The 17405-nt window shown below is 36.3% G+C and overlaps 1 protein-coding gene across 2 annotated transcripts; it reads left to right on the forward strand.

Annotated features, from left to right (window-relative positions):
* Window positions 1-7033: 7033 nt before the first annotated feature.
* On the forward strand, window positions 7034-12367 carry LOC121434802 (zinc finger protein 431-like). Of its 2 annotated transcripts, none has more exons than XM_041633773.1 (3): window positions 7034-7067; window positions 7265-7325; window positions 11596-12367. In XM_041633773.1, the coding sequence occupies exons 1-3, from the start codon at window positions 7034-7036 to the stop codon at window positions 12365-12367; spliced, it is 867 nt and encodes a 288-aa protein (XP_041489707.1). The 2 variants fall into 2 exon arrangements, with proteins under 2 accessions (XP_041489707.1, XP_041489708.1); XM_041633774.1 differs by having other exon boundaries at window positions 11674-12367.
* The last annotated feature ends 5038 nt before the right edge of the window (window positions 12368-17405 follow it).

Consider the following 17405-nt stretch of genomic DNA (forward strand, 5'->3'; position numbering starts at 1 on the left):
AGAAGTTGATTATCACAGAGAGCACTCACTTTCGGGATCACGGAGGGCAGAAGCCAGCACCATCAGGTGCGGCTCCACACAGCTCTCTACATCTAAATTTACCAAATACAAATGAATTGGTCACTGTTTCCTATATATATTTGTACATAGTTGTTGTATATTTTGTATATAGCTTTACTGTGTTGGTTGAATCCTTCACTTTTTATTTAGTAAGAAAGGGGAAATTATGACATTTTGATGATGTTCTCATAATACAGTTTGCTTGGAGTCAGGACAGAGCTAACAACAACCTCATTGTAAATTACCCTAGAAGTTTGGATGTTGTTGACCAGGTAGGAATCAGGATTATTAAGGCAGGCTTGAGAGAAGATATGGGCTCTTTTCTTGCATGGATAAATTGAAGAGGTAGTAGTCACCAGTGGCTGATCAATTGATTTTCTGATCTTTCAAGTTCTTACCCTGCTATCTGACTCCTGAGTTTTATTTCATTTTAGTTTAGTTTAGTTTGGTTTAGTTTTTCTGAGACAGAGTTTATCTGTAGCTTTGGAGCCTGTCCTAGAACTCATTTTGTAGACCAGGCTGGTCTTGTACACACAGAGATCTGCCTGCGTCTGCCTCTTGAGTGCTGGAATTAAAGGTGTGTGCCACAACTGCCTGGTCAAGGCAGTTTTAATTTTAAATATCAATTAGATTACTGCTTCAGTAGGGATAGAACTAATTAAGTAAGCCCTTGGAAAGTGAAGCCTCACCAGTCACTGGTGGTGCATTTCTGTGAGTTCAAGGCCAGTCTGGTCTACAAGAGCTAGTTCCAAGAAAGGCTCCAAAGCTACAGAGAAACCCTGTCTCAAGAAACACAAAACAAAAACACAAAACCAGCCAAACAAAATATGTAGCCCCAAGTACCTGAGAGAGAACCACGGGGTTTGGCATTTACTCTGCTGAATTTTCATCTTTCCTTGACACAATCTTCCCTCATTTGTCCTCATTCCTCTCTTTCATTAGTCTTTTGTTTCTTCTTCTTTTTTTACCTTGACTGCAGTGCTTCCTTCCACCATTCATCTCAGTCTCATATTTCCCCCAAATCTCTCTTCATTGTTTACCTTTAGAGTCTCTGTGAGCACCAATAACTCCTGCTTAGTTGATTCTGTGGGTTGTGTTAACCTAGTGTCCTCAACCAAGGTGGGAGGCAGTTGCTATGGTACTTCCTCCCCATTGCCAGCAGGGTCTTCTTATCTCCTCTTATTGTTTGACTGCCTGTGTCTGCTCCTGCTGCTTTGAGTTCCTGGATTAGGCCAGTTTGGTAACAATTGTCTGAGGCACCATTCTATAAGAATAACAGAATATTATGAGAAATCATTTCTTGGACTTTTTTCCTATCTTGTTTGGTTCTATCACAGACCTGTAGTGAAGTGAGCTTCAGGTCTTGGACATCCAATTAGGATGGGCATTGTCTCCTTCTAATGGAATGGGCCTGAAGTTTCACGAGTTATTTGTTGTTTACTCCTACAAGTTATGGGGAACAAATAACTCAACACATGTTACAATCAGGACTAGATGTAGATGTGACTGTTGCTGGGTTGGTGTTTCAGTCCCAACATTGAATACTTCGCCTGGTTAGAAAAGACTCCACAGGCTTTTTATCCCTCTTTCCTAAAAGTCCTTGCTAGTGGCATTTTTATACAACCTAATGAGTATTTACTCTACTAGGTACCATACCAACTCCTAAATGTTCCCCAATTCCTGTAGTCTTTCCTTATTCTCCCTACATCCAACCACCCTGATCCTGATTTCTCCTGTTTCCATACCCAACTACCGCCATTCAATTCAGAAGACCTATTCTAGTGCCCCTTTCAGGGAGATTGATGTATCCCTCCCTTGATCCTTTGTTGTTAACTAACTCTGTGTCTGTGGATTATAGCATGAATATCCTCTACTTGAAAACCAATATTAATGTATAAAGGAGTTTACACTATTGTCATTTGTATTGTTGGGTCTTGAGTTACGTTGAATCCTAATTTTCAGAGAAACTGACATACTGTTTTCCAGAGTGGTTGTACAATTTGCATTTCCACCAGCAATGGAAGAGTCTTCCCCTTACTCCCACATCCTCTCCAGCATAAGCAGTTATTGGTGTTTTGATCTTAGCCATTCTGACAGGTGTAAGGTGGTATTGCAGAGTCATTTTGATTTGCATTTCCCTGATGGCTAAGGATGTTGAACATTTCCTTAAGTGTCTTTTGGCCATTTGAGAATATTCTATAGAAAATTCTCTGTTTAGTTCTGTACCCCATTTTTAATTGAATTATTTGAAATTTTGATGTTTAATTTCTTGAGTTCTTTATATATTTTGGAGATCAGTCTTCTATCTTATATGGGATTGGAAATTTATTTTCCCATCCAATAAGCAGCCTTATTGTGTTATTGACTGTGTCCTTTGCTTTGCAGAAGTTTCTCAGTTTCAGAAGGACCAATTTATTTATTTTTCCTCTCAGACTCTGCGTTTCAGGTGTTATATTTAGGAAGTGGTCTTCTGTTCCATGCTTGTTAAGCTACTTTTCACTTTCTCTTCATATTTATCGTTGTGAGCCTAGCCTTTAACGGCTGAGCCTTCTCTCCAGCCCTCACTTTCTCTCTTTTCAGTTTCAGTGTGATCAGATTTATATTACGGTCTTTATCCCCTTTGGACTTGAGCATGGTGATAGATATGGATCTATTTGCATTCCTTACATGTTGATATCAGGTTATGCCATAACCATTTGTTGCAGATGCTTTCTTTTTTCATTGTATAATTTTAGCTTATTTGTCAAAAATCAGGTGTTCATAGGTGTGAGGATTAATATCTGGGTCTTTGATTCAATTCTGTCATTCAATCTGTCTGTGTTTTTGCCCATCATCTCTTCCTCAAACCTCCAAAATGAACTGTTTGCTTAATTAAAACATATGTTCCCAGGTGTCTCAAATATCTCAGTGTACCATTTTGATACTGTCCCGAGCAGTGTGTAGTCCAAACCTGGTGTTTAGATGGTGAAACAATTACATAGTGCAGTTGAAATCTTCCTTGTGTGACTCCCACTTCTTTTGGAGACTTCAGAGTCACTGTAATGCATGCTCATATTTCATTGCAAAAAAACTTAATCATTTTAATTGTCATATGCAGCAGATCTGTAAGAGGTTAAAGATGAGTATTTGTTATGTATGCGTAGATATCAGAGAGAGACTCAAACCCAAAATTAAATACAGGAAGCTAGATGAAACCTTTCCCTAGAAATAGTTATTTCCCTATATGATCACTAATATTATGGCTAAAGAGATATTTGTTGTTAATTTCTCCCAAGAAATTACTGTAAGCTCTTTGCCAATGTTCACTTCCTGTCCATAATGATTCAATTTCAACATTAGTAAAACATGCTAAATTTTTTTTATTGAGAAAAGGAGGAAAAAAAAACAAGTTTCCACCTCCTCCCAGCCTCCCATTTCCCTCCCCCTCCTCCCACCCTTTTCCCCCTCCCCCCACTCCTTTCCCCCTCCCTCTCCAGTCCAAAGAGCAGTCAGGGTTTTCTGCCCTGTGGTAAGTCCTAGGTCCTCCCCCCTCCATCCATATCCAGGAAGGTGAACATCCAAACTGGCTATGCTCCCACAAAGCCAGCATATTTAGCAGGATCAAAACCCCGTGCCATTGTCCTTTGCGTCTCATCAGCCCTCATTGTTCGCCATGTTCAGAGAGTCCAGTTTTATCCCATGCTTTTTCAGTCACAGTCCAGCTGGCCTTGGTGAGCTCCCAATAGATCAGCTCCACTGTCTCAGTGGGTGGGTGCACCCCTTGTGGTCCCAACTTCTTTGCTCATGTTCTCCCTCCTTCTGCTCCTCATTGGGACCTTGGGAGCTCAGTCCAGTGCTCCAGTGCAATAATGACGAATATCTTGCATATCATCATAGAATCTTCATCTGGTGATGGATGGAGATAGAGACAGAGACCCACACTTGAGCACTGGACTAAACATGCTAAAATTTAACCTTGGTAAATTCTTGCTAATAGACGAAGTTTCAGTTTTCTTTTTAAAAACAACTCAGTTTCTTTTCCACATAACTTTTTAGTCTTTCAGTATGTTTATATGTTTAAAATATCGATTATAAGATAATATCTTTCCTCTGCAGTAAAATACCTATAGGGAATGCATAGAGCATAAAATGTCTAGAATGACGGCCAGGAGGTGGTGGCTCAAGCCTTTAATCCCAGCACTTGGGAGGCAGAGGCAGGTGGAGGTCAAGGCCAGTCTGGACTAGAAGAGGTAGTTCCAGGACACATTCCAAAGCTACATAGAAACCTGTATCAAAAAAAAAGTCTTGAATGTAACCAAACTCCAGATCCAAACAATCCATAAGTACCTTTTATAATTTTATTTCTACTAAACCATTTTTTTCTGCTTTAGATGATAATTCTCTTTGGCTTGTCACCTTTTATGGTTTGGTTCTAATTACTATTTTCAATTTTTTACTCCAATAATGGGATATAGATGGTCAATGTCTTGCAACAATTTCTGAAATTTATTAAGATTCCACATATAACCTCTCCTAATTTTTAACTTTTGGGCTCAAATTTTTATAACACTATTTTATATGCTGAATAATTAATACAATCACCTTTTTGTATATTTTCAGAAGTAATTCCCAAGGAGACAAAGTTTGCTTTACTTCACCAACCATTTTCTCTAAAGTATTTACATTTGAATCAGCTAATGACATTCCATATAATGTTGAAAACATACCTAACTTGAGTATAATTTCCATTGTAATAAATAACAAAGTACTAACATCCAGTACTTTATATCCTAATTGGTTTAAAATAATAACTTTCAAGGACTAGAAATTTTCATTACATGTTTAAGTGAGTTAAATTAGATAAAATGGTTTGAGTAAGAATATAAAAATCATAGACAGTATGTTTTGATAAAAATGTCAAGTTTATATCAAAAGGGAGCATCCATATCTATATCAATATAAAATATATAAATAAGTAGTTGCCTTTTTAAATTAATTTTAATGATCTATACTTTTACATCATACACATATATGCCCCTTTATTTTTTTTTTTTAGATTCAGTAATGTACACTTTTATCCTATCATTTCATTGGGTGCCTTTTGTAAGTGGATGTATATTTATGAATATATAGAGCTGGTTTTGGAGAAAGACACTGGCTCTGTCCCTCTATAAATCCAAGCATGTCATTAAAATAAAAATTCAGAGTTTCTCTCTCAATGTCAGGATCATGGGACAGAAAGAAGAATTTAGAAAAATTTTCACTTTTCTACATTTCTACTTTCAAGTCTATTGTACATGTCATTGAATATATATGTCTGTATATGACTATAAATAATGTTTCAGTTTTCCACAATGCACAATGAATTTTCCTGCAGTAATTTCTGAAGTTTCAGGAAGAAGTTGGGGCCCCACAACAACAACTCAACCTGGTTGATACAATGGCATGATGATGATAGTGCTACTACCAGACGTGTTTCGCATACCAGCTGCTCAAGATGGTTCCAACTTGGTTAGCTGAAATGGTCCACTTTTTACAATGTTCTGGACAGACCTTATAAGAAGAAGATCAGAAAAACTTTACATAATACTCAGAGACTATTTGCAGTTATACCAGACAGTAATCTTGGAACTTAACCATCATTTTAGTTTCGCAGGATCCCATAGAAAGAACATCGCCCCCATGACAGCTGGAAGTAATTCTAAAAGACTACATCCCCTCTCCCAACAAAGTTTGTCCTAGGGTTAGGGACATCATTTAGGGGTTGATTATAATTGGTATAGGGTTGTGGGTTGGAAGGGAAATTTTATGGGCTCAGGGATTTCTTTGAAATAAAAGGGAAAATTGGATGGAATAAGATAGTGTGAGTTTACATACATTAATAATAAGTAAGTAATAGAGTGAATTCTTGTGAGTTATAATTTATAGGCAATTGCTTTGATATAGATTTTTGTATGTTGATATAATGTTAAATATTGAATATTATATGCATTCATGCTTCTACCAATGCTTAAAACATTTTATATATTAATAAATATATTTATCAAATTGCAATGTACATTTCTTCCACTGATCAAGATACCTATTCATTGGTTACATTTTGAGCCCATTGTCCTCATTTGTTGTACAATTGTTTATTGTACAATATTCTAATATGAAGTCTTAGTCTTTAAGTTATATAGGTATTAGAATTATAGATCAATAGTCATCTATGTTTGTCTTACTTATAGTTAGAATAATCAGGTTTTTCACACACATGAAGAATAAATGTTGAATAGATAGGTAAATCAGCCACTTCAAACAGCTGTAAAATATGGATTTTACATAACCTAGGGTACTGTTGAAGTGAGACACAATTACTACTGGTAGCATTGTCTATTTTCCAGAGAATGTTGAGCACCGGAGACACTCAAAGCTTGTTTTCTTGTTGTCAAAACTAGCCTTTGGGCAAAGACATGCTCATGCCTCAACCTCTGACAAAATACATGGTATCCAAAAATGGATAAGCAGTTCTGTTAAATCTTGACTGGCATTCATCTCAGAAACAAATATACCTACCTCTGTTTGCTGAGCATTGTGGTAAAGGCAAAATACACCAATAAGCCCAGTTTGCCCATCTTTTTTTTCCTTTCTGTAGGCATTAATTTTCTCATGCATACAACATACTGTTGATCTTTTCTCTTTTTCTTTCCCCATGAATAGATACTGCTCATATAAGGAGGTATCCTATACAAATGACACAGAAATAACAGAATTGATTCTCCTTTTCAATTTCCTTCTAAAGTGACTGTCTATGTCATGGAACAAGAATGGGGAACACCAGAATTGTAAAACTATACTGTCAAAGAAGTATGCATTTCACTCTCATACTTACACTGTACTCATATATGGTATATTTTTGAAGGAAGTGACCTATGATGATGTGCACATCAACTTCACTAAGGAAGAGTGGGATTTACTGAATCCTTCCCAGAAGAATCTCTACAAAGATGTGATGCTGGAGACCTACTGGAACCTAACTACTATAGGTGAAAATGAATTTCTTTCATGTTTCAAAATATGGAGACAACTTTTCCTTGGTTTATAATTTTGTTCTGTAATTTGTTTTAGAGAAAGAATAATGGGGTGAATAACACAGTCACAGTTTTTAGGTGCACTTAAGATAATAAGCTAATTGTTGCACATTCTTAAATAATATAACTTCTATTCTGGTACTGTATTTTAGGATACTTTTGGGAAGACCTTAACACCAAAGAGCATTGTAAATGTTCTAGAAGACATGCAAGGTAATTTTCTTGGGCAAGTTCATAACAATTTCCCTTAAATAGTTTGTAATGTGTTCTGGAACTTTAAAACAAAAGCAAAAGTGTAAATAAGCACAGCTTTAAATATATTGATGGTTATTAAGTTCTCACAAATCCATATACCTCAATTTCTTGTATATGAATTGCATCTGCAAAGCCTTCATTTAAGAAAAAGTCTAGGTAGCAATGCCTAAACAGATATCACCATTTGATTCATAGCATCATGAGAGCTATGTTGTAGAACTGCTGCTTCATTTGCTTCTTGCTATTCATGACAGAAAATGTATACATATTTCAATGATGATGAGTATAGCTGCAAAACTTTCTACTAATTCAATAGCCCATGGTAAGCCTTGTATCACTCATATACTTTTTGTGACTGTGCTAAGTTTAGTGAAATCAGATTAGTCAAGGGTCAAGGGGCAGTGATGTGGAAAAACCTTAATATCTATACCTCAAGTCTCTGAAAGTTGAAGCTTGTGGATTCATTTTGGAAATCTTTTATACACTATTCTTTTTTTCATATATATATATATATGATTTTTTCATATATATATATATATGATATGTCACTCTTGACACAAGTGTATGAGCATAGGAATATGGAATAGGAATATGGAAATATTTAGCATACCTCTCCTTAAGAACAATCAAGAAGATAAACTGTAGTTCCTATGTAGAGTATACATGTTTAATTTGATCCACAAATACAAAGTTAATTTATTTTCTATCATCATGGTTAATACATAAATACAAACTCACATTACAACAAAAACAAACAAACAAACATGAGTTCTAGGTCTATGCAAATACTTCTGGGTGTCTTAGTTCACTTACCAAATGTATAATGATTCACAATATAGTAAAATTATGAATGGAGTAATGTTTGTAAATGTTGTAATAAGAGTGGCGGGCTACGTTCCTGGCACCCGGCCACCCGCATGGCTAGCATTATCCGAAATAATTACACGGAAATTGTTTTCTTTTAAACACTGTCTGACCCATTAGTTCCAGCCTCTTATTTGCTAACTCATACATATTGATCTAACCCATTTCTAATATTCTGTGTAGCACCTTGGGCTGGTGGCTTACCAGGGAGGATCTTAACCTGTGTTTGTGTCTGATGGGAGAATCATGGCGACTCACTGACTCGGCTTCTTTCTCTCAGCATTCTGTTTTCTTTACTCCACCCACCTAAGGGTTGGCCTATCAAATGGGCCTAGGCAGTTTCTTTATTAATTAACCAATGAAAGCAACAGATAAGATACAAGACCCACCTCCATCATTTCCCCTTTTTCTGTTTAAACAAAAAAGAAAGGCTTTAACTTTAACATAGTACAATTACATATAGCAAAACAGTTATCAAGCAAGAATTACAGTTACAATATTTATATCTATTTTATCTTTTATCATAACTAAGGAAAACTATAACTATTTATTTATTCTTCAACTCCATCAAGACTCCAGAGTGATATAATATTACCTAAGTAAACAAGAAATCCAAAACTCTAGAAATGACAGAGACATCTTGCTCCCTGTACAGTCACCCAAAGTTCTTTTGTTTCGTTGGGGCATCCGTCTTCGGCCTTCAGACCCATAGTGTTCAGCAGACATTTCCATGAAGCAGGAAATTTCAAAGACAGTTCAGTCACTTTCTGCTGTGTCCTGCAGAATGTCTTGCAGACTCTTTCATGAATCAGGAACCCTGAAAGAACATCTTGCCTTTAGGCAAGTTCAGCTGTCCTTTCTCTGCGGGTTCTTTGTGTCCAGTTTATGCAACAGTCCAGGCAAGAGCAGTTTCTTGCCCAAATGGCTATCAAACTCCATAAGGAGCCTCTTCGATGCCCATCTTCCTCTTGAAGTAGCTTGATGCTGCCAGGAGCAGATGTGTCTCATTGTCATGAAAAGCCCTAAGGGATTAAAACATTTAAATGCCATATTCTTATTCTGCAGTCTTTAAAAGATATAAAGAATACCTATCTAACTGAAATATATCTCTATATATAACCTGAATATCTAACTAACATGACTACAAGCTTGACTAATATTTATGATTATCCATCAACAACCTGTATTTCCTAATTATACATTACATTTTAAAAATGAACTACACAATCACAATACCTTAATCAAGATACTGAAATACATATACGTATAACAAAATTGACCTTAAAATCCACACCAATGCAAATTATTCATACCTATATCATATCCCCCTTTAAATGTAAAAGAACATTTATAAACAATATTTGGGAACATGGGCACAGTTTTTTTCTCTCCAAACTGCTTCCTGCTGAATGGGGGTGCTGTTATTCAGGTCTTTTATGGGATAACCTGTCTGCTAGGTTCATCTCAGTCGGCAGTTGAGTGAAGTAATTTTCTGAAGGTGTTCACAGCAACCTCTCAGGAGGGCATGATCATACCATATTGGGATAGACACAATCCACAGGGTCTCATCCTCTGTGAAAACAAAAGAAGAAACTCCTTTCCAAAGCATCATATCCTTAAACCAAAATTCTGAAGTCATAATACCCTTATGAAATCCATTCTGGTTCAGCTTGGTAGCCCATGTAATAAAATGTCTCTCTGTACTTAGCTCCTGTACAGTCAAAAATTTTAAAGAAAGCACAATAATACAAAGAATCCAGACTCACTGTGAATTTTCCATTTTTATGTGTCTTATTTTTACTCTATCAGTTTACTTTATTCTGTCTCTTTAAAGACTTTACCCTTTTTTTAAAGACATTAACTTTATTCTTTATATTCTTTTTCTTCTCTCTCCCAAGCCTACGTACATTCATCCAACACTGTAACTCATTTAGTGGTCTTTTATGTCTGAATCTGTTTTATTGTGAATCTGTAATTTTTTTTTACTATCCAGGAGCATTTCTTAAAATGTTAAGCAGTTCTTAAAAACTTAAGTTGCACCATGTACAGGTAATATGGTACCACCTGAGTCCTGCCTAGTCTAAACCTTAACCATGCTATTATTATGGTAATTACGGTAGTTCCTGCTGAGACCAGCATAGTTCAGCATGGTTGAGCTGAGCCTCTCCTGCCTCAGAGCCATTTGGTGCCCCTGAGCCACTCACAGTTCCAGGCACATGGCAGTCCACATCGCCATCAAGCGAGGTGTACCACTTTACTCCAAATGCTCCATTCAAAAGCTCTGTCTCCAGCAGGAGCCAGACAGATATGGTGATGGCGGCACAGCCCAGAAAGCCGGCATTTTAAAACAGCCAGTTTTTTCCTGCTGCTGAGTCAGGAAAACTTCTTTGTGGCAAGCCACCCACAAAAAGCCAAAGCTGTATTAAACTCTCTCCCTTTTCTAAAGACCTCTCAGGTTTTTAAAGTGGATGTAGTCCATCACGTTAGAGAGCCACTCTGTCATAATATGAGTGGGTGGGTGCCAGGAACGTAGCCCGCCACTCTTATTACAACAGGTAAAGCACTCAGTATATGCAGTTCTCTTCAAAAATGTAAAAAATACCCTAGAAAAATATAGGTAGTGTTATAGATGAAAAGGTAAACCATGACACAATGGAATTTATCATCACAAAAATTTTTTCTAGATGTAAAATGACCCCCAATGAGAGAACAAAACATGATTTTAAACAAAGCTATAAAACCTTGATATTAGATTCCTTTTTACAATTTGAAAAAATATGAAGTTAATTCATATAGGTATAAGGTACAACTGCATTGAATGTGGTAAAGCTTTTACATGTGTAAATTTTGCTTGCAGGATTGAAAGAAATCAAACTGGAGAAAAGTTTTCAGTATATTCTCACTGTGGTAAAGTCTTGTCTTATAACACTCATCTTCTAAGGAATGAAAAAACACATAGCGGAGAAAAATGCTGTGAAATTAAGCAATGTGATGAAGTCTTTTCTTGTCACAATCATCGTGAAATGCATAAGAGAACACACAGTGGAGAGAAACCCTATGAATATGTTCAAGATAATAAAGACTTTCTGTATGTAACTCATCAAAGTCATAAACGAAAACATACTGGAGAGAAAACATATGAATGTAATCTGCATGGTAAGGTCTTTGCTGATCAGAGCCATCTTCAAAAGATTAAAAGAATATATACTAGAGAGACACCCTATGAATATAATCAGTGTGGTAAAGACATTACTCAATGTACTGTTTTTCAAACACATAAAAGAATACAAACTGGAGAAAAACCATATGAATATAATCAGTGTGGTAAGGCCTTTGCACGTCATATTCATCTTCAATTGCGTAGAAGAACACGAACTGGAGAGAAAACATTTGAATATAATCGGTGTGGTAAGGCCTTTGCACACTACAGTAATATTCAAAGCCATAAAAGAACACATACTGGAGAGAAACGCTATGAATGTAATCAGTGTGGTAAGGCCTTTGCATGGCACAGTGGTCTTCAAAGACATAAAAGAACACATAATGGAGAGAAACCTTATGATTGTAATCAGTGTGGTAAGGCCTTTACACGACATAATCATCTTCAAATGCATAAAAGAACACATACTGGAGAGAAACCCTATGATTGTAATCAGTGTGGTAAGGCCTTTGCACAACACAGTCACCTTCAAAGCCATAAAAGAACACATACTGGAGAGAAACCCTATGAATGTAATCAGTGTGGTAAGGCCTTTTCTCAAAACAGTGTTCTTCAAACACATAAAAGAACACATACTGGAGAGAAACCCTATGAATGTAATCAGTGTGGTAAGGCCTTTACACGTCTCAGTCATCTTCAAAGGCATAAAAGAACACATACTGGAGAGAAACCCTATGATTGTAATCAGTGTGGTAAGGCCTTTGCACGTCTCAGTCATCTTCAAAGGCATAAAAGAACACATACTGGAGAGAAACCCTATGAATGTAATCACTGTAATAAGGCCTTTGCATGTCACAGTGATCTTAAAAGGCATAAAAGAACACATACTGGAGAGAAACCTCATGAATGTAATCAGTGTGGTAAGGCCTTTGCACACCACAGTAATTTTCAAAGCCATAAAAGAACACATACTTGAGAGGAACCCTATGAATATACCCAGTGTGGTAAGGCCTTTGCCCTTCTCAGTCATCTTCAAAGGCATAAAAGAGCACATACTGGATAGAAACTCTATGAATGTAATCAGTGTGTTAAGGCCTTTGCTCAACATGGTGCTCTCAAATGTATAGAAGGACATATACTGGAGAGAAACCCTATGAATGATATCAGTGTGATAAGGCCTTTGCAGACCCCTGTACTCTTCAAAAGCTTAAAATGTAACATACTCTAGAGATACCTGTGAATGGAATGTGGTAAATTCTTTTTCACAATTATCTCCAAATACATAATATGAGCCCTTCTGTAGAGAAACCCTGAAGATAATTTGGATACTTTTCAAAAATATGAGAAAAAAATCATACTGTAGTGAAACTATAAATGAATTCAGTGTCATAATGTTTTGTGTTTTATATAAGAGTAAGACTTAGTGTGTAGTCATCTGAGAAAGCTTGTGCATATTATCATAATCTTTTGGACCTGATGAAAAAGCTGGGTGCTTCTTTTAAATTGTTCTTTTAGATGTCAAGCCACTTACAGTCAGTTAACAAAAATCAGTTATTGTGTAGAAAAAAGTTTGAAAATGTCAACAATTTGTTCATGCATCATTATAACTCTCTTTATTTTAGTTTGAACCAGCAAAGTAATGGATAAATCCTTTTCAGTTACAGGAAGGGTATTCCAACTTTGGTCTTCAAACCAGAGCCAAAGGAAAGAACTTTGTCTCAGAATCCAGAACTAGATAATGAAACAACATCTCCCTGAAAACAGCCAAAACATTAAAAGGCCCAGTGAAAGAAACACAACTTGGCTCTCAAACCAGAACCATAAAATCCTAAAAGTTTCAACAATGTTTTTAAGCTCAAAGGATATCATTAACTGAAATATGAGAGGCATCAAGAGTCAAATCACTCATACGCTTACTTGTAGGTTTTGTATAAAAGTATCCTTAGAAGTTGGGAATATAATTATAGTTATCAGAAGATTGGGAGTGGTCATCAGGAAGGTAGATAGAATGTGGTTACAAGGAATATTTTCTGAAAAGGAAAGATGGTTTGAAGTAATAAATGATGGAAACATCACTCTTAACAGTAGCCACAAATAATATAAAATATTATGGAATTACCAACTAAAGAAGTGAAAGGACTGTTGGAAAAGAACATTAAATCTTTGAAGAAGACACCAGAAAATGGGAAGATGTCCTTTGCCCTTGTTAGGTAGAAATCAACATAGCAATCTACAGGCTCACTACCATTCCCATGTAAATATCAGAAAAATTCTTCACAGATCTCAAAATAAAAACACCCAACTTCATATATAAAAGCCAAAAAAATGCGGGATAACCAAAACAATCCTACATAAAAAATAATTTCTGCAGGCATCACATTCCCTGACTTCTTTAGATGACTGCAGAGCTGCAGTACTGAAGAGAGCCTGGTGTTGGCACAAAAACAGATAGGAGGACTAATGGAACTGATTTTAAGACCCAGACATCACTCCACTCACCTACTACACCTGATTTTTGACAAAACACCAAAAAATATAAAATGGAGAAAACATATTTACAAATGGTGATGGCATCACTGAATATCAATGTGGGGAAGAATGAAAGTAGTTCCACATCTATCATCATGAACAAAACTCAAGTCCCAATGGATCAAAGACTACAACATAAAGACAAACACACCGAACTACATAAAACAGAATGTTGGTTAATCCCAGCACTCGGGAGGCAGAGGCAGGCGGATCTCTGTGAGTTCAAGGCCAGCCTGGTCTACAAGAGCTAGTGCCAGGACAGGCTCCAAAGCTACAGAGAAACCCTGTCTCGAAAAACTAAAAAAAAAAAAAAAAAACCAGAATGTTGGAAGTACACTTGAACACATTGGTAAAGAGGACCACTTTCAAATTATAACCCCAGGCATCACAGACACTGAGAAAAATTATAAATGAGTTTTCCTGAAGCAAAAGTTTCTGTAAAACAAAGGACATGATCAACAATACAAAAAAAAGGCAGCCTGTAGTATGGGAAAAGATATTCACCTAAACCACATTGGATAGAAGACTGATCTTTAGAACATACAAAGAACTTAAATAATTGATCATCAAATAAAAAATGGAGTACTCCAATAAAAATGGAGTACAGACCTAAAAAAAAATCTTTTAACATATGAATCTAAAATGACTGAGAGACACTTAAGGAAATTTCCAAACTCCTTAGTCATTAGAGAAATGAAAATCTAAACAAATTTGAGATTCCCTCTTACATCTGTAACAATAGGCATGATCAAAACACTGATGACAACTTAAGCTGGAGAGGATGTGGAGTTAAGGGAACACTCCTGCATTTTTGATGGGGTTACAAACTGAGTCAGCTACTTTGGATATCAGTATGGTTATTCCGTAAATTAGAAAGTCACCTGCCGGGTTGTGAGGCATGGCTTTAATCCCTGCACATTGGGAGCCAGAGATAGATCTCTGTGACTTCAAGGCCAACCAGGTCTACAAGAGCTAGTTCCAGGACAGGCTCCAAAGCTCAAGAGAAACCATGTCTTAGAAAACCAAAAATTAAAAAAAAATGAAAGAAAATTAGGAAACAACTTATCATAAAACCCAGTCATGCCCTTTGGATATGTACTCAATGGATGCTTAATCATACCACAAGGACAAATGCTCAACTGTGTTCACAGCAATATTGTCAGAGCCAGAACCTGAAAACAACCCCTCCTCAGAAGAATGGAAAAAGAAATTGTGGTATACTTACACAGTAGAGTACTACAGAGTGGATAAAAACAATTACATCTTGAAATTTATGTGCAAATTTATGGACCTAGAAAACATCATAAAAGAGTGAGTTAACCCAGAACCAGAAAGAAAAAATATATGTACTCACTCCTAAGTGGCTTTTCAATAAAAAACAGGGGACAGTCAGCCTACAATTCACAATGCCCAGAACATATACAACAAAGAGGAAACAAACAGAGACATACATAAATCTATTCTATATAGGACATAGAGAAAGACAAGATCTTAGTAAATTTGGAACATGTGAATCATGGGACAATGGGATGGGGGAGGAAGGGTGAATAGTGGATAAATATAGTTGAATAAAAAACAATTAAAAAATCCTTGATTCACAGCCGTTTGTGGGTGAATTAAACAAAGTGATAGTATAAAATGAATAGCTGAAATATGGAACTTTTCTTAGTTTTGTAGCTGAATGAAATACTTCCTCTTGCTAAGGCAGACTGATTTATGATATTTAATTAAAAACAATCCACACATTTTCCAAAAGAAAATTAAAGATTTATACCATATCTCCCAATCTTCCCAAACCAATAATCACACATGAAACATTTGAGACGGAAGTGCTTGATTTTACCTAATGTAGCTGCATTCATTCTAAGTTCATCATGTAACACTGAGTTCATGTTTTAATGATGAATTTTGAAGGCTGTACAAGTCAGAGTGACAGACCCCGAACTATGTGAGTACTAATTGAATCTTTGACTTCTGAAAACACCAAGTTAGAGTGTAAGAATACCTTGGGCTTTTATAGGTCAGATGAGCACCTACAGAGCAATGGATCTCATATACAATATAGCTAGCATCCAGAATCAAGAACTGGATTCAAGAGAGCAACTATACCCTTTATAGATTCATTCATACTGTAAGAGACCATGCCCAAGTGCATTGATATTTTAAAGCTGTTGACTGAAGGAGCTCTCACAGCACCTACCCATTTAACTTAATACGAAATTCCAAACCCTATACAAAACTCTGTACACAAGATGTCAAAATTAAAGTTAGAATTACAATAAGCATAATCAATATTAAGGAAGGAATACATCCTAATGGTTTGATAAGCATTTTATCCTAAGGAGTCCATGTTGTAGTAGAAATGGCTTAACTAGATCATAAGAGGATGGTAAGTATGATTATCTCATCTTCAACCCCATCAAAGACCTGAGAAGAGCAATAATATTACTTGAGTAGGCAGGTAGTGCAGTCTAGCAGCTTCCAAAAAGTGTAGTAGTTGACAGACAACTGACTGACCAATCAACCAAAGTCTCATCACAGTGTTGAAGAATAAGACTTCATATCAGAATATAAAACAATCTTTAAAGAACTATGCAGTAAAGCAGGACAATGACTTCAAAATGTAAACAATGTATAAAAATCTTGATCAGAGGTAGAGTAATATAATGCAATATGATAAATATATCATAAAATTGCATCAATAAAAATATGTTTTAAACAGGTAGAATCATACATTTATACAATCTGACATAATAACCTTATATAGTTGTTACAAATATTCTAAACAAAAATCAAAACAGTCTATATAATAAATATAATTCGAATTTGTGTCACTATATAAAAGTATACCAATGTAAATCCATAAAAAATATTTCACAAGTATTCCTTCTATTACAAACTTATTAGTAGGAGTAAGTAATCTACCTATTATCCAATTCCATTTTCGCTCATTTTGAGATCTCTGGGTGTACATCATTTCACCCAATCCTATGACCCACCCAGCAGGTCCTAAGTTACTCCAGGGTCTTGAAGAGGCACTATCTGAAAGACTTGGGAGGAAAGAGAAACGGATGCCAAGCAGTATTTTGTCAAGGCATCCGTTTATTGAAGCAAGTTTCATGCCTTAAATACTCCTCAGAAAGGTACTCGGGCAGGGGGAACTCAGGAAAGGGGGAAGGGAAGGAGGGGCTTGGTAGCTAGGCAACTAAGTGGGGCAGTTTGAGAGCTAAGCAGGGCAGTTGCAAGGTCAGTGGCTAGAACACCTGCTGTTAGTGATAGCAGCAAGCCCTGAAGACACTTTGTGGTACTTTCCAGAGCTTGAGTCTCCACGATCAGCACATAATGATTTGGCTAACTTTAAGTTTTCTGTCTCAAGATTTTTACTTCAATGCCCTGTGAGAAAGGAGAAGCCTGAAATGGCTCCTGACAATCCTATATTAGTAATAATCAACTCGTAAATGTTGTTCCTGACTGTGACGACAAAC

Source organism: Microtus oregoni, unplaced genomic scaffold (assembly GCF_018167655.1).
Source record: "Microtus oregoni isolate MIOR12 unplaced genomic scaffold, Mior012 000044F_ref0000062, whole genome shotgun sequence".
NCBI classification, from domain to species: domain Eukaryota; kingdom Metazoa; phylum Chordata; class Mammalia; order Rodentia; family Cricetidae; genus Microtus; species Microtus oregoni.

Coding starts and splice junctions, on each gene's coding strand:
- LOC121434802 (XM_041633773.1), top strand. CDS start 7,034: ATGCTGGAGACCTACTGGAACCTAACTACTATAG. Junction 7,068..7,264: donor CTGGAACCTAACTACTATAG/GTGAAAATGAAT, acceptor ACTGTATTTTAG/GATACTTTTGGGAAGACCTT. Junction 7,326..11,595: donor TGTTCTAGAAGACATGCAAG/GTAATTTTCTTG, acceptor TCAATTGCGTAG/AAGAACACGAACTGGAGAGA.